At 39.0% G+C, this 27894-nt stretch overlaps 1 protein-coding gene across 2 annotated transcripts in view; it reads right to left on the bottom strand.

Annotated features, from left to right (window-relative positions):
- Window positions 1-3259: 3259 nt before the first annotated feature.
- Window positions 3260-27894, bottom strand: part of GPR158 (G protein-coupled receptor 158) — a 178031-nt gene continuing 153396 nt past the window's right edge. The window contains exons 7-12 of one of the 2 annotated variants that reach the window (XM_079300595.1): window positions 22210-22448; window positions 11034-11172; window positions 7580-7685; window positions 5515-5661; window positions 3948-4770; window positions 3260-3821 (exon numbers count right to left, since the gene is read on the bottom strand). In XM_079300595.1, coding sequence (XP_079156721.1) covers window positions 3313-3821; window positions 3948-4770; window positions 5515-5661; window positions 7580-7685; window positions 11034-11172; window positions 22210-22448 — 1963 coding nt within the window. In that variant the 3' untranslated portion in view covers window positions 3260-3312. Of the gene's footprint in view, window positions 4771-5514; window positions 5662-7579; window positions 7686-11033; window positions 11173-22209; window positions 22449-27894 lie in introns of both variants that reach the window. The other variant, XM_079300594.1, reaches the window with a different exon arrangement.

Genomic DNA, 27894 nt, shown 5'->3' on the forward strand with positions numbered 1-27894 from the left:
CAATGAGCCTAAAGAACCACAACAGACAGTTTTTAAGAAGTGAGGGAAAGGGTCAGGATGAAAGAAATCTAAAACAAACGAGAATATACAAGCCAATGCCTTCCCTGGTTAACCAGCCATCGCTTTTTGCTTGCTGTGCAGCTGGGCTGTTTCACACCAGCCAAGGGTGGGCTTTGTTTCTGTGTTTCTAATGAAGTTATCTTTTAAAAAAGAAAGAAAGGGAAAATAAACTGAGCGAGTACAGATATATAGCGGTGGCACAGACACAGTCATGCACGAAGGGCTTGATCCTGCCAGGAATGCAAGGGGCAGTGGTTCTGTGCAGACACTTGGCCAGTGTGGGTCCCTCATCCTTGGTGCTCAGTGTGCCCCTCCACAGCTCTGCAGAGCAGGGCAGGGGCACTGTGACCTTGCTCAGCTAAAGGATGGAGGGCCAGATGAGCAAGGGCACGAGGGCTGCTGCCTGCTCCTTGCAGCCATCTGTCTCCAAGAGGCAGTGAGTACAAACAAACATCTCCTTCCAGGATCCCTCCATGGATGCCCATTTCTAACCTCACAGCTGGTTAATGAGCCAGGGCAGTCTGCCACAAGCTGCCCTCCTATCCCAATCCCAAAAACCACTGCAGAGACTGCAGAACTTTCCTTCAAAGATAAGACAGGTCACTATTTCAGGAGGTTTAAAATTGTGTATTTCTCTGTACACAAGGTCAGTGTGCTCCTGGAGGCCTCCCAGAAAGCTCTGTTCCTAGGACAGGCTTCCTCCCATGGAAATACAGGGTCATTTTCTCTCTGAAAAGCTGATCAAGTCCCACTAAAGGTGACGAGACAAGTTACAGACAAATCCCATGAGTGCTTGGGACGGTGAAGGGAGAATCTGAGCACATTAGGTCTAATCTCAATTTTTTCCACACTAAGGACAGAGCTGGGTTTGGGCTGCACATGGGACGCCGGTGGCACCGTGTGTGCAAAGGGTCACTGATGCCCAAAGCATCCAGACTCACATGCTTGACTCTCTTTCATGGGTAGAACAGGGATTCTGGGTTGAAGAGTCCCAGTCAGATCTCCTAGACCATAATTTTGCCCTACAAAAGATGGGTGGGAGAGTTAGACAAGAGCAGGGTGGAACTGAGCCCTGTCCTGGGTAACCAGGTTGGCTGGGGCAGTTCAGTCACTTAATCTGGAGCTAATGAGCAGAATTGATAAGTGAGGTAACGTGTTTAGACAGCACCAAGACCTGAGTCAACTTGTCCCCAGCTGGCTCAGGTGTTGGCACATTCCAGGTTTGGGCTTAGCAGCGGCAGTAGGAAAATCAGATCCATCTTGATCTGTCAGTCTAGACATGCCCATAGACTCTTCTCATTTTTAAAGGACAGAAAAGTCCTCCTCATGCCCAGGTTGTCTAAGTCCCTCTGCTCATTGCATTTTATCTTAAGCCACTTTTTCTATGATGCCACAAAAATCAGTTTATACTACATACGTGTATGTGCATGTGTGTATTAGATATGACATTTATATATATATATATTAAACATATATAAATATCTATTTTTATATATATTATATATATATTAAACAACACATTCTATTCAGTCATCCACATTTCATGTTCTCCCACTGAATCCCATCACTTCTCTCAAATTGCACAAGTTCTTTAGGACTGAGCTGTCTTTGTCTTGGAGTACACTATGTATAGCCAATTCCTGTGAACAGCATTTTACTGCTACTGCACTGAGATGGCTGGGGCTGTTTCATTACTGCTGACACTCCTCAGAAATGTTCAACATGTCCTCAGGCCCTGAAGGTGAACTAAGACTCATAGTTGGAATGGGCCACCTATGAATTGAGCTCATATGCACAATGAGGACTGTAGCTATTGCTGAAAAGTAGCACTGTATCAAACACTAACTTTTACTGTAAATGTACATATAAATTTTAAAAAAGGCAAAGCATTTTGGAGAGTTGGAGAGAGATGCCATCATTTCTGCTCCCAGTATCACTTATATTTGCATATATGGGGGAAGAGTAATATTTTGGAGTTCTCTCCTCACTCCAAGAGCCAATTTTTTGAGGTTTGCTAACAGGGATAAACAATTCAGTGTTGTTCCATAAATAAAATACCTCCCAGAGCTGTCTGGTTTTAGAAAAACATGTGATCATTTCTGGAGTATATTCATTGTCATTCTTGCTTGTCTTATTATCAGGATAAGTTCAGTATGAAATACTAAAGAAGATAATCACCATTGATGTTTAAAGTAAAATTTCTTGTCTCTTAGATTATATTTTCCAATTAGTAACAAAAAAACCCAGATAAGTTGTCCTAGGATTTACCAGTATATGCAGCTAAGACGACTGAATTTCCACTATTAACAAAGTCGATGAGCATTAACAGGGTAGTGCATAACTTACTGCATATAAAACCCCTGAACAATACAGTATCAAATTATAAATATAAATAACAGAGAGTAAACAAAAAAAAAATCACTATAAAAACCACAGGAAAGAAAATAAAATAATCTTCAAAGCCTAAAAGAATTTCCCAATATGCATTACAGCTTCCATAGCCAGTGAAAGATTACTGCAATTCTATATATAAAAAAAAGGTCTACAGCAGGTATTTTAACTTGCAATTTGAAGACAGTATCTGCAGATTGCATAAATATGTTGTTGTGTCACATAATATCAAAGTTATTTGCAAAAATTATACAATCTGGAATGCTTTAATATGAGACACAACAATGTACTTAAACACACAGTAATAAGAAAATGAAAGCAATAATTTTATAAAATATTTTTTTGATGCATTGAGTTAGCAGTGCTGTTTAGATTAAATATGTAAAATGAAAAGTCGTCACTTTAATAAGCTGCTCATTGATACCCCTTTTTGCCATCAGGACATTTTCTGTGCCCCACTTCTGCTGGATCTTTAAAGTCCCAAGGGCAAGTTACAGCCAGTTACAGCCAGAAATAATTTGGTTAAGATCTACACTGTGCGTTTGTTATCATCTTATTATTTTTTTCTTTTAAAAGAGAATTGATTTCACAAAGGCAGATTTCTCTCATTGACACATTAAAATCCTCGGAGCAGGGACCATACTCTGGGCACTGCTAATCACATTGTTGGCACTCAACATAGAAATAATAACAACAATAACTATAATTTACTTTGCTTAACTCCTACTTATTTGTAGTGCTGATTCCCTTGATTTAAGTGATGCTCCTTAGGAATTTTCAGATCCTTTTGGCCTAAGTCCTCTCTGTCTTTCCTGTTGTCTGTCTTCTCAATGTTGCTACTCTCCTCAGTCCTGAAGCCTCTTATTTTCGAGGTGCTGCTGTTTTATTTGCACTTATAGCAGAGGTGTTCAATAAAGCTACACTTCTTTCTGCTTTTGGTAAATCTGCTGTATCAAACTCCCAAGGGCAGACTTCAGCTCGAGATGCTAAAGATTGCTGTATGTAACTACTTGGCTTATGGGAGTTAGATGAAAGCACATTTCCCTCAGAAGAGACAATTTTTTTCTGTTCAGCCAATTTATTGAGGTTTTCCTTTTCTGCTGTTTTCTGGGGCAGATCCTCCCGCTCCCCAGCACGGGTATTAGGTGCATACCTATTAACATTCTCACACTTCTGCCCAGGAGAGACAACCTGGGACTTGGAATTTGACTGATTTTTTTCATTTTCAAAGATCTGCTGCTCTTGTTTCTCCTGAGTGGCTGCTTCCACCTTCTCTGAGCTCTTTTGGTTTGACTGTTGGTGCCCCTCAGGTGTCTTCAGCTTATGATGAGTCTTCCCCTTTGGCTGGGAAGGGTGGTTTTTCTCAGGCTCTGAGGAAGCAATAGACACATGTTTTTGAGCTTTAGAGTCAAAAGGCACAGGACCAGGAATTTGGTCATATATCTCCCAAGGACAAACTTCTCCTATGTCGAAATTGTCCTTGTGCAGAGACTTACCTGGGCCTGTGTCTGGATTTGCAGGTGTTTGACTAACCCTTTGCTGTTTAATAATTCCAGATTTATGGGTTTTCTTTGTTTCCTCGGACTGGGTAGAGTTTTTCCGGTGGGAATCCTTATGTTCCCCTTTATCAGAGACTGAGTGCTTTTTGCTGGCCTCCTTACCCTTCTGATGAGATTTATGAGATTTAGTGCTTTCTTCTAGACTTTGTGTTTTACCCGTTAGTCCCAGAGTCTTTTCCTTGGCACTAGCAATAACACTGAGGGATTTTTGTAACACAGATGTTCTTGGATGCAGAGGCTTCTTATCAGCACTTAAATTATGCGCACTTACTGATTTGCACACCAAAGGGACTGATTCAGTGGAGACAGCTTCGACCTTTTCAGGAGCATTTTTGGTTAATTTGTTACCATTCAAGGACTCCAGAAGTGTTTTTTCAGCAGCTATAACTTCTGCACTTTCTGTAGTTAAGCCATTTGGTTCTTCTGTTTGATCCCTAACATGATCATAAGTGCTGTGGGACTTTTTTAAGGAAAAGACTCTATTTTTCAAAGTCTCTTCTTTTGGCTTTGCAGAACTTGTGGAATCCGGTGGGTTTTTCTTCAGTGTGGCCAAGTTCTTCACAGCACTGTGCTCCATCAAGTCCTTCTCATCCCTGGAGCACTGCCTGGTGACTGTCTCAGGAATTTCTGTAATACGCCGCATTATTGAGCGCCCCAAGCCCTTTTTAGAGCACCTTTTTTTCTGGAGATGTGGATTATTAGCAATCATCTTCTTCCTTTTATAGATTTCAAGCTGAGCGTATAGTTTCTTCAACTCATCCTGCAAGGCAAAGTGAATGGCAAAACTGGTATTTACACAGTGATGACAGTCAAACAAGCAGCCTGATGAATGCAAGACCTATTGCTCTACAAAGGGCATTAAACTCCTTTCACTGTCTTTTCTAACTCTTGAATATGCCATTTCTCCATCAACTTGAATCCCATTTTTTTCCACTTTACAGTAAAGTTCAACTCTTGTGCACAAACATGCTACTTTTCACAGCATGCACACTTCATATTAATTTATGCTGTTTCAGATTTCCCAGTGCTGTAGTGTATACTCTTCTGCTGAAATCTAGAGCTGTTTGTTATTCTCGGAACATAAGCCTTTAATCATGTAAGATAAAAATACAGTAGTCTCCATTAATCAAGTTCTTAAAATTTTATCTTTATAGTTATGTGTGCTTATGTATATGTTACATACAATTGACTAATTAAACTCAAACCAAAAGCTGTTTGCACTTAAAGAAAATTCAAATAATCGATGTAAACTGAGAAACAGCTCTTGCTGAGGATGATTCCTCCTCCTCAGCCATGCCTATGACTTTTACTACACCTAGTAATGCACCATCTTCCCACACTAGTAAATACTTCCCATGACAGTTTACATGACCTGATACCACAATCATAAAAGATCTAAGCTGACATTTTTCAACTGATGTCTGCAAGTTGCATGCAAGTTGGAGTTTTCTTGTAGGAAAAAGCGTTCTTGAAAATGAAAGCTATTTAAATGAGTTCTATGTACCCGAATATCCTCAGGATCCAAACTGTGTTCACTCCATGCTGAGTTGATACTGCTGTTCAGATAGGATCCAGACCGACCCATATCAAGCTCATCTTCATAAGCTTCTGTTGCTATATCATCTCTTGGGTTATTGCTTGAATGTGAAAACTGCAATAAGTGTTCACAAAAAAAAAAGTTATCATGAGTGCAAAAGTTTTCTTCAATACCACTGTAAGAGCTTACAACAGTTTTCATGGCACAATCAACCTTCTATAGATTTGATGTGATTCTCAAACTCAAAACAAGCTTCATTTGCTTAAGTAGAGTTTCAGTATTATATGGAATGAACTCTTATTAATGATGGCTTAACTTGATAACTCTTAGAGATTTGAATAAGGAAAAAAATTCCTACTTATTTTGATATTTGTTTCAACTTCTTTAAATGGCATTTCAATTAAGCTGGCATGAAAATAGACTTTCAGACATTATTTCCAATTAGGCTGCTAAAAAAGTAAGATGCTATTTTATACAACATACAACTTCATAATCCTGAAGAAAGCAATTCTCCTATTTTAGATCCTAACCCTGCAAAGGAAGATATAAGGTAGAAAAAAAAAACAACAAAAAACCCAAAAAAACCACCAAAAAAAAAAAAATAAAAAAGAGGGAAGAAAAAAAAGAAAGAAACTAACAAAAAAGTAGACAACTCTTTTTCTCCTATGTTTCACCAAATCCTTGAATCAGGAGTTAGAGTGAGGTTGTCATTGTTTTGTTCATATTGATTCACCCATCTGAAGTTACTATTGTCCACATAGTCATCTGTCCTCAGGACTTTATTAATAGAACTAAACCTTGTGAATCTTAATTCTCAGAATTCTTTGGTGTTTTGGAAGAAACGTCTGTGCAGTGTAACACAGATAATAAGCTAAAAATGAAAATTTTGATCAGTAGTTATGAGTCAGCTTCAGAAAGGTCAACAAATTTCCAAGGCTAGATTAGAAAGACACCTATTAAGATATTCTACAAAGCACATTAATATAAAAGAGAAAATATAAGATTATTGCTAAAGACCAGAAAAGTAATTTCAAATAAAACAAGGTTATGCAGCATTTAGACTGCATCAATGAATTGCTTGTTGCGACTGTTCAATGTACATATATTTGACAGTCATCAGCATACCCTGTTCTGACTCACAGGAAAAAGGCAGGAATAGCTTCATTAACCTGAAAATTCTATCAACCTGAAATGCTTAATGCTCTTTCTTCATATGTAGCTTTCACCTTTACTGCTATTTTGACTCTTGAGCTTTAGATTATTACAATTAGTCATTTCAAAACCCATTAGAAAGTCATTCCTTTTGCTGGGGTACTGTCCTAAGAAGAAGTCCCATTCCATTCCTGGGCTCTGTTGCTGGGGACAGGAGGAGCTGCCTGCAGGTGAGACAATCCTGGGCTTTGCTCCTGGCACCCCATGGGAGGTGTCCAGGCTGCAGCTCGAGGGGTTTCTCTGTTCCTCCCTGACTCCTGCCAGCCCCATCCACCTGTGCCCCACACACCCATCCTGGCAGCCAGCCCCGCTCCTGGCTCCCTGCAATGGCCATGTCTCCTCCCAGTGTGCAGCATCTCTCTGTCCCAGGCTCTGACTTCCAAAGGCTTCTCCTTTTCCAGTCTGAAACTGCCTGGTTTAAATCCCTACTCCCTATCTCATGGCTAGTCCAGCCTCCTGATTCCAGTGTTTCTATGCCCTTGCCTAAATTATTTGCCTGATCTCAGCTAACTCTTGCAACAGCACAGTCACACAAATACCTAAAAAAAAAGCAGTTGGGCAGGATTCTTTCCTTCTTGTATCAATTACATCAACACTTAAAGTACTTTAAACTCCTGGAATTTTGAAAGCTGAAGGAAAGAAACTTTGAAAATGCATACTTTTAAAAAATAAAAACAATACAGCTTTCAAGGTAAAATAGCCAAATTTTACATCCTCCTGTTCTATCAGCTGCTGCTAGATTTACACAGAATTGCTTCTGCATGACAACATTTATCTTCCTCAGTCTTGGCAAAAGAAAAGAGACAGCAGACTCAAATACCTTAGGGATCAGAAGTAGCCCAACAGTGACTGTCACAGTCAAATGTGTGTGTGCAAAAAACAGCATCAGCATCCAGTCAGACTGAAGTCTTGAAGCAAGAATGAATCTGAAAATAGAATTCGAGGTTGCAATTCACTGCATTTCTCCAGAGCATTAGATTTAATATCTTTACTATTCCTTAGGTTTCTGTTCACTGAATGGCCAAACACAACTAGTTTTGTTCTGTACTGCTTTCATACAGACTAAATATTACATCCATATGCTTTCCCTATATGCTAAAGCTTCAAAACAACTCTGAAAAACACCCAATCAACAAACCAAAGAATAAAAAGAAACAACAGACCTTAAATTATACTGCTTATTCCATCTTTCTCACTCTACTGAGCTGTCTTTTTGTTTTGTGTATATTGTCACAGCTTCTTTGGCCTGAGTTACGGCAGCTTACATACATTAAGGAGCTGAAGGGATGGTTTTAGGTTAAGCACATGTACTCTGATGAATTGCAATGCACTTTATAAACACAGGATGTCCACAGATCACAGCTACCGAGTACAGCTGATAAGCCATTCAAGGGAGAACTGAACTGAAATGCATTTTAGCAGGGAGCAGAGAAATGGTGTTTATTGCAGGAGCATCCAGCTCACTGCTGCGGAGTCCAAGAGCCTGTGAATGCTTGGAAATGAGAGGCTGAACTTCTCAAACAAGACAGTTCCTTGCTGAGCTTTCTACAGGAGTGGTAGAACAAGCAGTGCAGTTAAAGCTGAAGCATGCTTGGCTTGTCTGCTTTAGTGAACTCCCAAAGATAGAAGCAGTAAGCAGTGCAGCGGATGAACGGATGTACTGCTGGCTTGCATTTCCAGGTTTACAAAAATCATTCCCATAGAAATGACATTTGCAACTTATCCAAGTTCACAGATGCACATTTTGAAGAAGCCTTTGTTAACAGAAATAGTCTGGCATGAAACACTGGCTTACATGCTGTAATAATGCAAGTAGTAATTACTTGTTTAAAATCTTGTAAATGCAGTGTTTTATGAACACAACAAAATACTCCAATTAATTAATTTCTAGAGAGATGTTGCTTTGGGGTGTGCAGGAATATGAGGAGGCTCAGGCCTGATATTTAATAAACTGAACACAACTGAACTGATGAAGATGACATGAAAAACTCATGGATGTAACAAATAACAGAGCAAAAAGTGAACAAAAGTTATGAACAGTGCTGTAAGGGATGGCAAGATTTCACAGGTGGTTAATAGGGAGTCATTTGAAAGATGGCCAAACTTCATAGGTAATTTGATAGAACTTTGAGGGAGCAGAACTTGCAAGGTCAGTTGCACTGATGTAACTATATCAGCAACAGCAGATAAGATTGTTATTACCTAGCAAATGGCATCACAAACGCCAAGTTTGACTACAGATGCAGCAAAACTGTGACCAACATGAAAAAAAATAATGAGGGTGGGTTGAAGGCAAGGACTGGGACAGATAGGGGATAAAGTAGGGGAGGGGGAACAAGCATGGAAAGAAGAGGGGCATAAAATGACTAGTGACATGTAAGCAAGATAATCCAGAATCCTCTGTTTCTGAAATGGGAATACTTTCAAAGGAAAACAAAATGCAAACAGTTCAAGGTTTTATTTAGTGCTCACATCAATCTTCTATGAGCTTTGGGAGTTTTCAAACTGGATGGCTGCCTAGTAGGTGTCCTTCAAGGCTCCAGTACTTTCAACTTCATGACAATTCAGTTATGTCATATAAATCTAAGTTTTACATTTCTGCCCTTTCAGTTGTATCCAGAACTTGGCATGGAAGATGGAAGAAAAAAAAAAAAAAAAAGGTAAGGAAGTGGATTAAGAGTTGTGCATGCATAAATGGCCATAACCTCAGGAGGGATTGTGTACATATTTTTTCAATCTTATCTATAAAAACAACGCAATATTTCTTCAACAAACCAGCATATATCAGACAGATGGGAAAGAATCAATAGAAATTGTACACAAAAAAAAAAAAAACAAAAAAGAAGAAGAAGGAATAGGATCAGCAGACCTGCAGGCACAGGATTGTCAATAAGACAAACAAAAAGACTTAATCCCTTTCTGTCTCCTTCATAAGGCATGTCTTAAAATGCCATGTTTTCCCCTTTTCCCCTCTCATCCAAGGTTACTTGCCTCCTTTTCTATTGTTAAAAGAAACTTGCAGCCAAAAAAATAGCTCTGAACTGTATCTTCTAACACGGCCCAACACACAGTTTAGGATTATAAATTAATGGGGAAAAATTAAGTAGCAGTCATATTGGTTATAATAAACTCAGAAGTATTGTAAGTGAATTTTAAATCTATCAGAACTGAAAGAAAAATGCTTCCATCAAATAAAGATTTTCAACAATAACTTTGCAGATGTTTGTGTTAGAGAGTATATATTTTGAGTGTATGTGGGTGTTGAGATACAGGGTTAGGAAAAAGGGAAGAAAAAAAAATGGCACGCCTGAAAAATGCAGTGAACTGTAAAACAATGATAAGAGAAAAGAACAGCAGGAAGGAACAGAGACTTGCTTTGCTGATGTTTTCTCAGAAAAAAACATGAAAGCAAAAATCAAGAAGACAAGGAGCAATGTTAGTGCCAAGACAGACCAAGGAACAGAGAAGAGTATTTGAAGACTGTCAGTGAAGCAATGTAGAAAAAAAAAAAGGAAAAGAAATCTTAATAGATAAAGTTAGTAGGCAAAAGAAGGTGTGAGAATGTCAGAAGAAAGTCTTAAGAGATTTACAGGATGAGATGAAACTCATGTTAACTTGCTCTTTTGCATTTTCTAGGATCAATTCATTTTCACAGAGTACTTTGTAGAAGAGCCAGATTTAGTAAATTTTCATGTAGCTCTAGCAAAGACCCTTATTTATTTGTTACTACCCAAATAATCTACAAGAATGAAATGTTGAACTCATTAAAGATTTTTAGAAGAAACATGGACTTTATGTTACTGATACAGCATCATATGCATAACAATTTTTTAATGTCAGCATATAAAACACTATGCTTCATGCCCAAACCAGTACAATAATCTTAACATATAGCTGCAGCTCACCAATCTGTTATACACCAGCAAAATTCATACAAACCAACATTCTTACCTGCTGTTTTTCTAGAGATACAAAACAGTGAGTGGTATGTAGATGACTGAAGACAGTTGTTTAGCTACACCTAATTTATCATATATACTGAACTTTGATCCAAGAAAATATCACCTAACTACACTGAAAAAAAAACCTAATTATAAAATTTCATATTCTTGAATCCCATGGGAACAGTTTTAAGTTTAGTAAGCACTTAACTTGTGGAAACAAATATTTTATAAGACCTTCATTATGCACCCTATCCCATTTACCCATTCTAAGTGGCACCATATGAAACCTGAAAGATAAATGGTTAATTACTAGATCTACAGATCACTTGCCTAATTGTATGGAATATAGCAGAGATAATGAGCTCATTGTGAACTGCAACAGCCATATAACGTGGCTCATGAAATGCTGATGGGACTGTCCGCACTGCATAGCAGAGATAAACACCCCACAAGAGGAATAAAAATTCAGCTGTGAGAAGAACAGAAAGAAATAATTTGCAATTAGTTTGATAGATGGAAGGAAATTTGAAGCACTACAGTATCTTCTGTATGTGTGAGTATCTATGCAAAGACAATACACACGTATAGAAGTACACACAAAGGCATTCAAACTCTTTTGGATATTGTCACTGTACAGGATACATTTGGTTTTAATTATACACATATTTTTCCAGATCAGGAACCTTTGCATTCATGATATTTCAGTTTTTTAGTTAACAAACTTAGAGACAATATCTAAAAATGTCTTGCTTGCTTTCATAGTCGGTACTACAGAAATCTGACATCACTTCAAATAACAAGTATTTTTAATTGTAGCTCTGGTTCTTGTTACAGAGGCAGATATAGTGCTACTACCAGACTATATGCTTTTAAAGAGAACACTTTCATTTCAAAGGTTTATAACTTAGATAAAACAATATATTTTGTGTTATAAATATAGTTCATGACAGTTAATTCTGCTGATACCCATAGTATGCCGAGTCACTTCTGAGGATCTAATGCACTTAAAAAAATGATGCGTTTCTGTTAGGAGAAAAATGAGTAAAGGAAGAAAAGTAGGGTGTCTGGATCAGCCTAAATGATTCAGTTAGAGGTAGCTCATCTGCACCCAGCAGTATGCTGACTTCAGCTCCCAGTGGACAACCTGATGTGGCATCATTTTGATCTTGATATGAATGAAGTGATTTTCCAACCACCTTGAAAAAACTCCCAGAAAAAAGCCCCTGCAGCTCTGTCATGTAGCTATAAACAGAGCTGGTGCCAGTCCCTCTTGCCTTGCAGTCTGGGTTGACAATGGCTGGAAGTGTTTGAGTCTCATCCAGCAATGTGCAGCTCCATTTTAGACCCCTGTAAAGCCAGCACTGCTCCAGGTCAGCTTCAGAAACTGTGATCCCATTGTTATTCATACACTGCTTATGTCTGGTTGAATTTTAGCAATAAAAACTACAATTAAATGCAACATAATAGAAAATTAATTGTGTTTCAGACTTATTTTTGCCAATATTTTTTCTACACTGTAACTAAACCTGAAGATCAGTGACATGACCCTGTGGAAGAGATCAGCAAATAGTGATTTCAGTATTGACACAAATGGTTGTGAACCCCACCATCAACAACAGACTAAAATATAACATCAGCACTGGATATCTTATTAGAACAGGTCCTCCAGTTCCTCCACTTTTAGTAGTCCATGATTGCTCTAACTTACCTATAATATATTGTTATATCATTTTGCAACTTCTAATTTTCTATGAATTCCAGTTAAAATCAATAAGAAACAAGTCTGGATAAAATTAATTCAGTTACATAGATCTTTCTGTGCTGTGACAAGAGTTCAGTTTGAACTCTGAACAACACTTTGCACATTTCTTAATGAAAAATACATGTCCTATCTCCAAGATCATAACCTTTACTAGAACACATCCTTCACAGACCCAGCCTTACCAATTACATAAACCTGAACATCTGAAGGGGCATAATCCATCATTCCATACTGTTGGTTTTCTGTTCTTCCACACCAAATCCTAACCATAATAAACTTTTTGATCTTTTGACTAAGTAATAGTATGATTTGAGGCCTAACTGAGTGTCAAAATAAAAAAAAATCTTGTATGAATCTGCTGAGACTGTGTATCCCAGCCTGGTTTAAAGCTCAACAAAAGCACACATGCAGATATTCTTTTCCCAAATTACTTACACAGTTGGGCAAACTGGCTGCTGCTTCCATTTAATTTCTAGAAAATTAACTATTATATAAATGAAGTCTAACATTCTGGTTTCTTAAAAACTCCTGCACAGAATGACTTACCAAGGCATCTTAATCCTGAAGTCTTTCTTGACCAAGTGGAACACAAATTTGGCTTCAATTAAATAAGAATAAAGGTTTTCTGCAAATCTTAGTAGTTTGGGTCTTTTTCTTCCAGTAGTTGCATCACATATGGCACATCACGGCACTGAAATGTATTGCTCTTCAAATGACTGTAATTTATTGCTTTAATTGCCCCATAATGATTTAGAAGAATTTGAAAAGCAGAAAATCATTAGAATTAGGCTGCTAAAGCCAGATCACTACATCTTACTGTCCTGTCTTCTGTAGAAATCCTTCATACAAGCACTGCTCAGCAGGGCTCCTCTAACATGCCAGACAATGTTATTTTCTCATGTTTTGCCTTTCATCCAAGCTTCCCTTGCTCCCCCATGTGAACAGCAGAACTGAATAAATGAGCTAATTGTGTAATAACAGGCACACTCCACAAAACTACCCATGGTCTGCTCTTCCTCTTTCTCACTGAAGCAAGGAGAACCCCAAGTTTCTTTCTGACTAAAAAGATAAGGTACAAGTGCTATCAGAGGCTGAGAGTTTGAAAAGGTTTGGCTTTCAAAGAAATAAAAATACCCATGTAAAATTCATGTGCTGAAGGTATTCTTACTTGAACTTGAATTAAAGAGTGAGGGCCAAATTTTGCTTACTTTTAGAAGAAAAAAATAAAATTTCTGTAATTTTGAATTAGTGGGTTTTGGTATTGGTGGTTTTTTCTTTGGGTTTTTTGTTTTGTTTTGTTTTTTGGGTTTTTTTGTGAGTTTTTTTTGTGGTTTTGTTTTTGGTTTTTTTTCATACAGAGCTAATGAAAATGAAAAAAACCATACTTCCATTAAAAAAAAAAAACAAACAAAAAAACACAACAAACCCTTACAACCCAAACATTCAAACTAGCTGAGCTAAGTAGGAAGGCAGGTAGCATCTGAGCTCCAGATTTGATTAATTCTGAAAATTTCAGTTTTCAGTTTCACGATCACAGTTACAAGGAGTTCTTAAGACAAGAGGCAATTTCAAAGCATTAATATACTTCAGCATAACAGCAGTTTGTACCATTCAGTGCATAATGCTTTTAGAAAAGCTTTACATTTAGAGCAGAGTTGGCATTCCTGTCTGCAGATAATAATTACTGTGACATCTGGTATGGAACACAAATACGGAAGAGCTCTTAAAACATAAGGTAAAATAACAGAGCTCCTTTACTTGCTAAGACCAACATTACAATAATTTCATCAGCAATGACAAAATAAAATAGACTGATAGAAAACCAATTTGTTATCTAAACCACTAATTAAACAGCTTAAATGTATCATGTAAAAGCTGTGTTTGGGGGGAAAGTCAAGTTCCTATAATTAGCTACAGATCGTTAATGCAATTTGCAACAAAAACTTGAAGGTGTTATAAATTTTTGCTGTGTTGTTTTCCTACATGGCCTTTTTACTTTCTCAATATAAAGGAAGGTAAGATATTAATGTATTTATTACTCCAATGAATAACACAGATATAAATAACAATAGATAGATGGATAGATAGATAGACAGACAGACAGACAGATAGATAGATAGATAGATAGATAGATAGATAATTGAGAACATCTGGCCATGCAGCAAGGTTCTAATGTACAATTCATCTCTGATTAGGTTGTTTATGGGACACCAATGACTGCTTTGCACCAAATGTATTTAATGGTCAAAATCAGTGAAATGTGATATGAAATTTCTTTTTGGCTTGCTGAATAATTTTCCACTAAAAGTCTGGTGTAGAAAAGTGACCTTCTGACCACTAAAGGAATATCTTAGCATACTGCATACCTGTAAAGCTCAAAACACATGATCTTATCCCTATGATTTAGCACAAGGCTTATAAATTATCCCATTTCACATATTAAGCACAAAACCAGAAAAACCTTCCTTTCCCCTTCTGAAAAAAATATGGAAATTCCTAGGAGAGAGAGCTGCCAACTGTTCTCTGGACAGAAAATGCAGAGTCAAAACAATAACACATAAAAGAGCTCTGAAAAACCCTTGCAGTAGTTATTCTATAATTGTCCAAAACAGGCATTCAGATTTGGAAGAAAATCTCTGATAGATAAGAGGCTAAGAAAAGGCACAGTGGCTTTAAAGGCATAAATGTATGCAGATATGAATGGAAGGTAGGAGACAAAAATGAAAAGTGACCTCAATATGTCATGTGCACAAATGAATTAGTCTTTAAATATCTCTGTTTCTTAGTCACTGCCTACTTCTTATCCACAGAACCTTTTATCTGGTCTTTGCATTATCTGATCAACCTGCTTAGTATATTCGCAGGTGTTTAAAAATCAGGATTCTTCCTTGTCTTCCTGATGCTGATTATGTTTTTAGAAAGTGAAGCAATTTGGAGTACTCAGCTTGATCATCCAATACACTGGCCAGACTCCCCTGATGCCACCAGCCTGTTACAACAAAGTGTGTGCCATGTCTGCTCACCTGAGATCTTTTTAGGCCACTGCTCACATTCTGCATCTTCTCATAATGGAGGACAGTGATACATATCCACAGCTTGTGGTATGTATCTGCTTTACAGAAAAGGATGAACTCAGTGTTGTTATTAATGAATTAATCAAACTTTCTCAAAAGATCTGAGTTCACATATATTCTAGGTTTGGATAAACATGCAGTGGTCTGTGTTGCTCTGAGCAGAAGGAAATCCCCATTGCTGCTTTCACTCCTGCTGTGCAGATGTCTGTACTTTAGCTAATCAAGGCTGCCTAATGAAGAAAGCTCTGCAATTTGTTGCAAATGACGTTTGGATCTCTAGTGAATGGCAGGAAAGACTGCAAGGGGAGAGAAGTGGTCCAGCTCACATGAACAACTGACTTCTAAGGCTCCTATGAATATGAGAAAACCCCATTTGAGGTCCCATTCAATCCAAATTTTGCAAATGTGATAATTTTTTGCGGAAGTGGGAGCATTTTTCTTGCTATTTGGGTGCCAAATACACATTTTTTGCTGTGATTTGCAGCAAAAATAAACATGTAGGGCTGTATTTGTAGCAGTGAGACCATACAAATGTTGCAAATATATTTGACTAAGTTAAGTAACTGAGCCAAAGGCATTGCAACATGGACAACCACATTAAATGGACCATATAACCCTAATCTCACTGTGCCTCAGCTCTGCCTGTGTAAAATGGGGATAATGCCACCCTGCCATTGCAGGACAACAGTGAAAACAAATTTACCCATGTTTGTGAAGAGCTTAAGTCCTAAACTGTGGGTTTCCTTCCTACCATGGTTAGGAGAGGAAAGTGAATTATTTCAGACTGTCCTGGTTGCTTTTCAGCCCTCCTACCCTGACAGAAATGCTTTTTTCTTAATTCTTTCTTCATGCCAACCCCTTGGTGAAGATGGCTGTGAGCTCCCTAGAGAAAGGACATCCATTCCTGTGCTTGCTTGCACTCTGCTGTCCAGAAGCTACTTGCAGAAAGAAGACAGCCCTGAAAGATTAAAGCCCATTTTCATGGCTCTGTATGAAGCTTTATTGTCAGACTGCACTTACTTGTTGAAAAAGCACCACCGCAGGCCAAAACCAGGCCACTGCTCCCCAGGGATGGTGACATTAAAGCTGTGACTTGCCTAAGTTCAGTTGGTATTCTGAACTCTACATTGTTGGTAAAACAGTACTGTTCCAACAATTATACCATTTTCCCCCCAGGTTTTAAACTCTAATTACTGATTACCACTTTACTTACCTTCATAACACAGCTATGAGAACTCATCTATTTCTCTACCACCCTTCACTACATTTTAAATCCCATTTACTGAAATGAAGTGAGCTATGGATCTGGAAGTGCAGCTCTCCCATCCATTCATTCACTCAGGGTGCCAGCTGGAGCTGAGCATGCACCATTTTAAAACTGGAAAAAATTGTGTCCTCAATTGCTCCTGAGCTGCCAGCCAACGCAATCTCTTTCTGCATCGCTGTGTCCAATCTCCCACCTGGAGAGTTGCACCATGCCATAGGAGAAGCTTTTTTCTTCAACTGAAAGGATTTTCATATATTTCAATGAACTGTGATTACAAGTCTTTAGTGTTGAGTTATTCCTAGCAAATTATAAATTACCAGAGGTTTATCTGTCTCTCCCACCATCTCTCAGCATCATTTTAATTAGCTATGCATAGCAATAAAGAGAGCTATTTGTGGTGAAATAATTGATGGTGCCAGATTCAGACTTTTTTTCCTTCCAGAACTTCCATGGCCTGTGTCTATGAAGGCTGAGAAAGAAGAGTGGGGTCTTTGGGCTGCTGGAAGGCACAGCCCACTCTGTCCTCCCCACTGCCACAAGACTGCCTTGGCAGGTCTATTCAAAGTGGTGGAAGGGACATGCAGATCATGCTCTGTGGGTCCATGGCTTCAGGGTGCCCTAGAGATGGCTTTTGCTGGCAGTGGAGACATATCCACTGACTTGAGTATGAGCAACAGACCTAGGAGTCTCACTGCACTGAACACATGCCAGTCTCAGGTCTCTAGGAACTCCTCTCATTTCTGCACTTCTTTTAGCCCTCACACTCCAGTATTTTCTTAACTCCTCTAGACAGATGTGCTGTCCCACCTCGTGATTTCCATAGCTCACTGTTGTTATTAAAGTCAGCTGGACACTCTTCTTGTCTCCATGTGCCCCATCATCCTCTTTACTTGTGTGTGGATGAAAGAGGGAGAACAGGATTAACTGAAAACTGGCTGAGTGTGAGGCCTCTTCTTGCACATCTTAAAGAAGATGCAAGCAAATGCCAATGGCATCCAAAGTATTTAAAGTGCTGGAAAGATCTGGAGCAGTACCAGTAGTGGACTCCAAAAAGAGTGGTGCAAAGACAAGAGGAAGTCAGAGCACCTTCCAGCCTCTCCCAAACCACAGGGGACTTGCAGAAGCAATTAAATAAGGCATTCACCAATACACAAACACGTGGCCCAGGCAGCACAAACATGGTTTCCTGAGCAGAAATATTTTGTAGAAATCATGCCTAAATAAAGGATATGTGATTTCGCTTATTATGTAACAGGTAGCAAGAAAAATTGTGGCAATGCAACTCAAACTCCTAAGCCTGGGGGGTCCACCAGCACTCCCCATCTTTGGTGCTGTCTCTCATACTCTTCCAGATTTACCTTATCCTAGAGTTAGTGACATAAAACTGCACACAGTGCCAGTGATGGGGGCTGTGGAAGGACTGAGGTGCACAGGGTGGCAGGAGGAGTGGCTTACAAACCAAAGAAAAGAGACAGAGCTGAAGGTACTTTGTAAAACACTTCTTTTCCTATTACTGCTGCAAACATTTTATACATCCCTGGCCTTATCACCTAGAATAAGCTTTTCACAAGTGATCACTATTTTTACATGATACATTTTTTGAGTATCTAATGTGAGAAATGAAGCCAGATCCACACCAGTGCTGAATTCGAAGCATCTCCTGGTTGTGCTTTCCACAGAGGAGCTATAAACAGTACTCTGGAAAACCAGTCTCTTGATGTCTCAAGACAGACACTAAAAATGGATAATTTTGTCTTTGATCTTTGTACATTGATGCTAAGAGGAACATGTTTAACAACGCCCATTTGAAAATGAACAGTTCTTTATTCATTACGTGCTCTGAACATCACATCCCAAATATGGCATAGGGCCACACCAAATGGGGATAACAAAAAGAAATAATAATCACTCATTCACTGAATGCAGCAGAGGGCCTGTAGAAAATTTAATAGAAGGGCCTCATAAGGACATATTACAATGCCCTAGCTCAAAACTGTACAGACAGTTTTAATGCCCAGTTTGTCCGAGCCTGTCCTGGCAGCTCATGCCCTCTCTAGATGCAAAGATTGTGTGTGTTAAATATCAACAAATGAACACTGGGAGGGAGTTCTTCAGGGAACAGTCCAAAAATATTCACTTTGTTCCTTTTCCAGGCTGAGAGCATGCAGTAATTATGAGGAAGTGTCATATTTGAAACCCTCCTGATGCCCAAGACCCGAAGCATGACCTACAGATGTGTGGGCCATGGCAGCAGCTCAGAGTAGTGGAGCAGCACTGCTCCTACCAGCCACAAATCAAACAGCTGCAGAGGAAAAACATCTCCCTGGGCTTAGTTAATACCTGTCATTCACTTCTGGTCTAAATAAAAACTGAAAAACACACACAGAATGCATGGTGGATTTTTAAAAACTTTCCTATCCATTCGGAGTAGAACTGGCCCTGTTGAAGTCAGGAACATCCACCTGTCAATATCCACCTCTGCTTTTGTGCTTGTGCAAGGATGTGCAGTTTATCTCTCTGCCTGCCTTTGTCTCCTCCCTGGGGCTTTGTTCATTAAACTTATTATATTGTCTCTTTTTCTAGTTTCTGGGAAGCTCTTAAATCCTGTGCCAATACCCATTACACTTACAGGATGTTTTTTCCTCAGGATAAAGAACAATAGTTTGATTTGCAACACTGCAAGCCCTTAGGTACCAGGAGTTTATCACTTGGAGTTGTTTTCTAAGTCAAAATCTGATGGTGACAGGTAGAGGTATAGAATATATTCAGGCCATAGGAAAAAGGCTTTGTGGTGAGTATTTTCTTCTTCTGAGAAAGGCCTGAGGTCTTTCTCTGCAATCTCAGACTGTCAACCATGCCATGGCTTTACAATGAGACAGATGCCCTGACCTTGAAAGGGATGGAGAAACAAATACAAAGGAAATAAAAGAATAAGGCAAGTAACAAATAAGCTACCCACATGCATCCAACCCTAAGGAAAATACACAGTAACTTACAAACCCAAAGAAAAATACACAGTAACTTACATTACATTATGTAGATAAAATAAGATTTACTGAACACTAATTTTTCTCATCAGCATATCACAGAGTACAGAGGCAATGCCAAAAATGGTGATAACCCTTGTGTATAAGTCCCCATGCCTCTCACAGAGACCATCCTCTTAAACTTAATGGAAATGTAAATATAAAACATTCACTGCAATAAAAGTCTCCAGAGATAGAGTCTAAGTAGCACCATTAGTATGGTAAATGCTCCATAAATTCCGATTCCAATAATCTCTGGTAGCATAAAGGATTCATCTCATGATGACTTTCTAGCAGAGCCTTGTTAATTCTCACTTCACTAATCTGTGACCTTGAAAATTCCCTGTCTGCATTTCAGTGAAGTGTTGACAGCTGAGTAAAATAGGGAAGTATTCCAGAAAGGGCTACAAGTGACAGAATATATTGAAAAACACTCACTAGATTTATATAAAATACTGTGCCTGGCTAACTTAAATGAAATAACAAGTCTTTAATACATTACCGTCCACCATTTTTATTTTAGGATTTGAAGTCAAATAGCACAATCTATCAATTAATTTATTGCATATTGTATTTTGCAAGGCTGCTGTCATAGGAACAAAAGGAATTCTGTGTTAAGGACATTCCTTCTCACACATTTCTGAGATGAAGTATCTAAGTTTGGGACTAGTTCCTATTGACTGCAAGCTTTTCAGGCTGCTATTGGCAACAAAAATCTTGAAGTCACATGCATGCACACATACACATATATAAATATGTGTATAGACCACACATGTTACTATGGTCTTATAGGTGCACATCTCCTGGTACCACTAATATGACTGCATAGTTTACTGAAGAGTTGCATAATTCTGTTTATCAGGTAGCTTGAGTAAGAAGACAAAATGACTGAACAAAAGAAATTCTGCACAATTTGCCTGGCTCAAGAGCTCTCTTTGGTTCTACTAACCCTAAGTGTATTTTGAAAAACATTAAAAACTCTTCTAAATGTAAACATATCTTAAAAAAACTATCCTTCCTTTTTTTTTAAAAACTAGGCAGACAGCAACTTACGTAATTTCTTGCCAAAAGAAACAATTGATCATAACTGGGTATTAAGATCTGAATTGTTAATCACTACACCATCCGAAGTATAAAACCCAGAAACCAAAATCATTTGTTGCCATTGTGCAAAACCACCACTATCAAAATATTAATAAAACTACACTGTCAAATGCACCAAAATTTTGATCCAAAATGCGTTAGTGCAGATGATGTAAGTGTTTCACATTTAATTCTTTTGTGTTAATTTTACAACATCTCTGGCAATACTACTATTTCATTACTGCAAAATGACCCAAACTGAGATGCATTTTGAAACATGCTCCTTTCTACTCCTTTCTGCATGGTTTCCAGTGAGCATATTGACAGATGGGGTACCCCAGTGCCTGACTGCCTCAGATCTTACAGAAAGGAGAGGAAAGCAGAGCACAGGGGCACCTTGGAGCCATGGAAGCTCTTCAGTGAAGCTGGCAGCAGTGTTTTGTCATACACTGACCTTCTGTATGCCAGTCTCTGAGAAAACACTTCTGTCCATCTCATCTGCACTCTCACATGGAGGAACCACCTTACCTCTCCCTAATCCTCAGTAGCAGAGCTCTGTCAGTGGCATGTCCATGGGAGAAATGGGGAAAGGGCAGAAAAGCAGGAATTAATTTCAGATTTTCAAACACTGAAGTATTTGAGACAGCAGGTGGCTAGCCTGGGCTGTATAAGAAACACTGGCTTTAGGTAAAAGCAGTGCATGGGAGAAAGCATATTACCTGCTCTGCTTTATATGACTTCTGCAGTGTCATTTTTAGCTCTTGCCTATTCCATGAACTGAAAACACACCTAACAAATACATCAGTTTGGTGCATTTGATGTTTATTTCCTGTACCCTGTACTTTAATACCAATTTCTGTAAGGCTATGAATGAGTGGCATTGAAAGTTCTTTCCCTCCTCACACAAGAACTCTTTCCAGTTCTGTGGTGCAAAATCAAAAAGCCTTCATTAAACAAGTCACAGTTTCTCACTTCAATAGTAGAAGAACCATTGAAGAGCTTCAATAGTAGAAGAGCTACTTCTTCCTTCTGCCTTCAAAGATGAAATGTCTTGAGCACCCATCACTTTGTTACTACAATCCAAGTTACAAACCTTTGAAAGTCATAGAAGTGTCAACATATTGTGTTTTACTTCTCAGCCTATCTAAAAAAACATATATGCTGATATTTTACTGTCATAGTTCTCACATATTAGGCAATCTGACAAAACTTTAAGATATTCTAAAAGAAGAAAAATTAAAAGGCAACCAAGCTTTGTTTTTAAAATTAAAGTTAAGCTAGAAAATTAACATACCAACAGCCATCATGTAATCCCAGCGGTCTATGAGGCACATATTGAAGATCAGATGGTCAGATGTTTGCCCTTGACCAATGAGTGGAATGTTTCTCTCCAAATTTTGGGTTATTGCAGAAGTCCAGCCAATGAGAAACCAAAAGACTACCAGAAGAATAACAGACAGCATCCTCATCACTCTCCCACCTGTCATGTATGGAATACGCTGAGCCGTTCGGGACAGGAATACCTTCAAAACCCTGAAAAATTCAGACAGTGCAGAATTAAGAAGAGCAGTATTAGTGTCACAGGAATTAGACTTCCATTTTATTTTGGTACCATATTATTTAAAAAACAAATCAACAGTCTTTCCTCTGACAGTATGTACAAGAATGGAGTTTGGAACATCATTAGTTTAATATTAATCATATTTAAATGGAACTGATTGCAGCCCAGAGAGTGTTATATAGCAATAATAGAAAATATTAGCTATGCTTATGTTAGAGACACGTTTTTACAGGCTGTCTTGTCAAGCTGTTTTGTACATTCCATCTCCCAGTGGAAGACTTCTGTCTTTGAAAGATGAAAGGTCATTTCCATAAACCAGCAACCATGTATGGGAGATTTTATTCTGTTTTGATGCTGTCTACTCATCCCCAGTCCTACAATTTCCAAAGAACAAATTAACGCTTCTTAGATGTTTTTTCCACGGAGTTTGATGCTGCTGAGACAATAACCTGCTCATCATAGAAATAATTGTGGAAGGCACTTTGCTAATTAAATGGTGTTTGATTTGTTTAGAGGCAACAACATGTTTTTTGAGCTAGGACAGAGCCACTGTAAGAAAAGCCACACCACACATCAGGTACTTACACCATGCAACAGCTATTGAATGTGTAATACTCACTTCAAAAATAATTGCACTTATTATTAGGACAAATTTACTCCCACCGAGAACTGTTCAAGGAAATAGCACCTGCATTTTCTACCCATTTCCACCAGCTAATGCAGAAAAAGATCCTCCTAGAAGCATGAGAATAACAAAAAATTGAGGAAAATCCCTTGGGAAGAAGGAGTAGTTTGATTCTTCATATAGCACAAAATATCTCTGTGCTGCCTGCACCCTGGGATCTGCCAGAAGCATCTTCTGGAAGCATTGCAGTGCTCCTGCCTTGGCCCTGCTAAGCTAACAAGGATGAGCACTGAGGAAAGGCTGTCATGGAAGTTTTTATGTACCCAGACCATTAGAAGCAGATGAGCTGAAATTTAAAGGCTGTTTTAGACACTGGGGTGAGGAATCTTTCAAAGTGAAAAGTCCAACAGTTTCAGTGATTTTGTCCTCAAAACCACAATAGTTCCTGACTCCTGAGCATGAGCATATCCAGTCTTGATATCCACACAGAGACAAATTATCACTGAGGTTTTGGCATCATGATTATTGTTTTTCTTAAAGCTGATTTTTAAATACCCTTGTCAGCTCTTAAGTAATTTCAGTGTACCAAGCATCAAGTCACCACCTCCCAAGACATTCTACAACCAGGCCTTTCTTTTCAGTGATACAAAATCACACTTCAGATTAAAATTTATGCTTATATTTGTCTGAGAGAAGGCAGAAGCAACCAGTGCTGCCTCTCAAAAAACTAACAGAGCAGAGTCTTTAAAGGCAGAAGCACAAAAGGTTTTCCACATCCATAACAATGAATCAGCATTTGACTACAAACACAGCCTTCACAGTGTGCATTAGGTGAAGCCAGAGATCTGAATATGTTCAACATTATTCAGCTGTTTCCCTCCCAACAGTCCCTCCACAGGGAGTCACAGTTTTTGATCTTTCCATGTTTGATAGATGTTCTGCTCTCCCTTTACAGATGCTAAGTGCCTTCTGTTGGAAGCAGACTCCCAAAGACTTCATCCCAGAGAGACAGAAAACTCCACATAGGCAAGGCAGGCCATTCCCCCTGCATTGCTCAGCCACAGCACTACTGTTCCAGGGCAGCACTGCTGAACCCTTGTTTTCTAAACACTAAATTACTGATTTTTTCTAGAATCAGGAAGCAAAGGCTTCCCTTCTCTCTGTTGTGAATTCTGGTAAGTAGTTAGCTTCTCTGAAGGGAAGAAAAATGCATTCTTTTTGTAATGAACTGGAAAATTTCACAATTATAGTTTGTCATTTGAGAAAAATCTCATCATACTTTCTTATGAATGTTTAATTATTAGAGAAATCATACAAACCAGCTGAGAACTATTAGAAACTTTTTGTGTTTTGACTCCAAAGTAAATTCTTGATGATTCTGCTGAAAGTCAACATGTGAGCCTATTTTGGGCATAATAAGACAGAATCCATCAGATTTTTTTCATTACTAGTTCATTAACTGCTGCCTGGGAGACAGTTTTCTAAGGGGGAGGTGTGGGCTGCTGTTATATTTACCTAAGCACAGTGAAACAAATAACATTTTGAAATACAACTGTCAAACCCCCTCCAATTTGGATCAAATCACATTTCTTTTTTTCCCCTCCTTTTCACAAAAACAAGCATCCCCCTACACAATCCTTTCCACCTTGGACTCGTAGGCTTTCATGTAAGCCAACTTTTCCACTTCTTTTTTCAAACATTCTTTTTTCTGAAAAGCTGTAAAAAAGTTGGGTTAGATCAGTAATGTTTGTAAATCTTCTTTTCAGAGTTATGGTATAAAAGCAGTCAAGCAGAACACAAGCTCCCAAGTTGCAATTCCCTCATCCTCCTGCCACAGTGTGAATCCAAAGCCTCACTGCTCACCACCCCAACATTGACTTACATGCTCTGTCTGCTCTCATCTTCTATGTATTATTGAACGTGTATCAAAGCAGAGACAACTGCCCAGGAGTTCTTCTCCCAAGGGCAATCCCTCCCAGTTTCATCAGACTGGAGGGTCATTATCTTTCCTTTACGTCTGACTCATACTATCAAAGTTCACTGTAAAAAAGTTGAATCACTGTAGTATGAGACCATACTGCCTAAGCAAACACATGTTGTTTGATTACTGGTACCCTCTGTCAGAAAACAGGGGAATTCTTGATTCAAATCCCTGCCTTGATTCCTGGGTAGACAATGTTCAAACCTGCCTTTTCTACACAGCACAATATCTCTATATTGGGTCAAACTAGGTATTGAACAAACAAAAGAGAATTCTTACATGGAGGCAAGAAGTAGTGCTGGTTGGGCTGCACTGCTGCTACGAAACCAAATATGCCCTGGGTCATCCCTAGCACTGAAGTCAACTGGCAGAGAACAGCCAGCATCCATACTATTAACCTTAACATTACAATTTGGCAGGATAGAGGATGGAGTCCCAGTGCCCAGGAACATTCTCAGATGCTACTTAATTTATGAATATAGATATAGCCCCAGATTCAAGTTCCTGAACAAATTAATGTTTAATTATGAGTATCAAGTAAGGCAAACTGGACAGACTTCTTCCCCTGTCCTATTCTGCAAGATAAAATTACTGGCAGCGCCAGTCAGTGCCCTGGTAGAGGCTCAGGGGTCTGTTTCAGACATATGGTCTCTGATCTAAAGCAGAAGAGAAAACTTAACCGTGTTCCTCAGCATCTTCTAGATATACTCCCATCTAAAACCAGCATATGCAATCCACTTTTCTGCCCTGTTACTGGATAATTGAACAATCATTTCCAGTGACATGTCATCTTTTCTGTTTATGGGCAGATCAGACAGAGCACTGCAATGTGTTCTACCTGCTTTTCTGGAAGATACAGCTGCCTTCCAGCAAAACTTTGACTTACAAACAGCTACAGCCAGGATTAAAGCTGATATGCAATAGCCATTCCTTTTACAGTATAAATAGAAAGTGTAGTTCAGGCTGAATGAACTGCCTGGAGACTACAGCACGTAACTCCCAACTCTGCTGGCTGCACCATCAAGTCTGGGGAGAAGTAAGCTACATAGCCTGAGTATTTTCTTTGGGGTGCCTTGCTCTATAAATGGAGAAGGGGAGGGCTTGGTTACAAACACTGAGAGCCAAGGGAAGCCCAGCAGTGGGAAGGGAAGCAATGCTGCAGTGGATCTAAAGCAGAGGGACAGAGCCCTGGGTTCACAGGGCAGGCTGGGATCGCCAGCTTGGAAACATCAACTGAAACATGTGGCTGCTGATCTAGTTACATCCTAAGATGCAATGTGTAATCTTAGAAAATAAATTAAAAACATACTAAATTTTCATGTCATATCAAGAAAAAGGTGGTCTCCAAACTACCACTGACTGCATAAACAGAAGGAACAACAGGTGAAGGATCCTGCTTTGACAGCAATGACCTGGCACAATTTGTTTATTTTTTATTTCCAGCATCTGTCATTTTGTGACTCTCTGAGTCATTCTGTCAAACTGCTCTGTTCCAGACTGGTGATTTTCATTATGATACAAAAGCTACATCAGAAAGATAACAGGTCAAGCCCTTTGGAAGTATATTGCCCTCCTACAGTGCAGGGATTATGTCTTATCTATTTTTCTGGACTAACAGTAAATATGCCACTAGTTACTTTGAGTTAGTAACTAGTGTGGTTCTCCTAAAAGTGAAAAGGTACCAGAGGGACATGTATGGCACCATTTCAATACAGAAGAGTGCCTACTTCACACTTGACATACATACACACAGGTGTGTGCAGGTATAATTTCCACACCAGGAAAGATGGCTGAATAAAGAATATCAACACTTAAGGCCTGAGACCCAGAAATTATATTTAGATAGACTCACACCATCAGTTACTGGAAAGGATAAAACCCAAGTGAGAAATTAACAGCTTTCTAAACAACTTCCCAGCTGAAAGTGTCCAAATTAGTCATTGCCTGCTTCCCAAGTGATTTCTCAAGACCTCAGCACAAAAGAAACTAGAAGTGCACCACTGAAGAGAATACTCTTAGGGGATGATCTTTTGTTTTATTGATTCTGAGCACATTGAACCTGAGAAGACACAGGCTGAGAGGCATGCCATGTCCACAGCACAATAACAGCATGGCAAGAGCTGCACCATATGCATCATGTCCTATCCAACAAAAATATACAACAACTAGAAAAAGAAGCTTGGTGAATATGTGGGTGTATGGATACTTTCAAAAGCCCCCATACTGTGTGTAGGCAGCAAACTTGGCCACATATCACTGATAGCCATCAATTTATCTCAGTTCTTTCACACTAGACATCAACATCTTACAGTGTAGATAACAAGAAATCTCTCACATTTTCTATTTCAGAAAAGAATACATGCAAATACACATCAAGAATACTGCCATGAAAGGCAACAAATGCTTAGAAGAATTGACTGTCCAAATGCACTGAATTTTGTAATGGGTAACAGTGCACAAGAAAGCCAATGGTGTCCTGGGGTGCATTAGGAAGAGCATTGCCAGCAGGTTGTGGGAGGTGATCCTGACCCTCTGCTCAGCCCTCATAAGGCACATCTGGAGTGTCCAGTTCTGGGCTCCTCAGAACAAGAAAGACATGGAGCTAATGGAGTGGGTCCAGAGGAGAGCTATGAAGGTGATGAAGGGGCTGCAGCATCTCTCTTATGAGGAACAGCTGAGGGAGCTGGGCCTGCTCAGATGTGAGAGGAGGTGATTGAGAAGGGGCTTCATAAGTGTCTGCCAGTATCTGAAGGGAGGGTGTCAGAGGATTGATCCAGGCTCTTCCAGTGCTGCCAAGCAATAGACAAGAGGC

This window comes from Erithacus rubecula, assembly GCF_903797595.1.
Source record: "Erithacus rubecula genome assembly, chromosome: 3".
NCBI lineage: Eukaryota > Metazoa > Chordata > Aves > Passeriformes > Muscicapidae > Erithacus > Erithacus rubecula.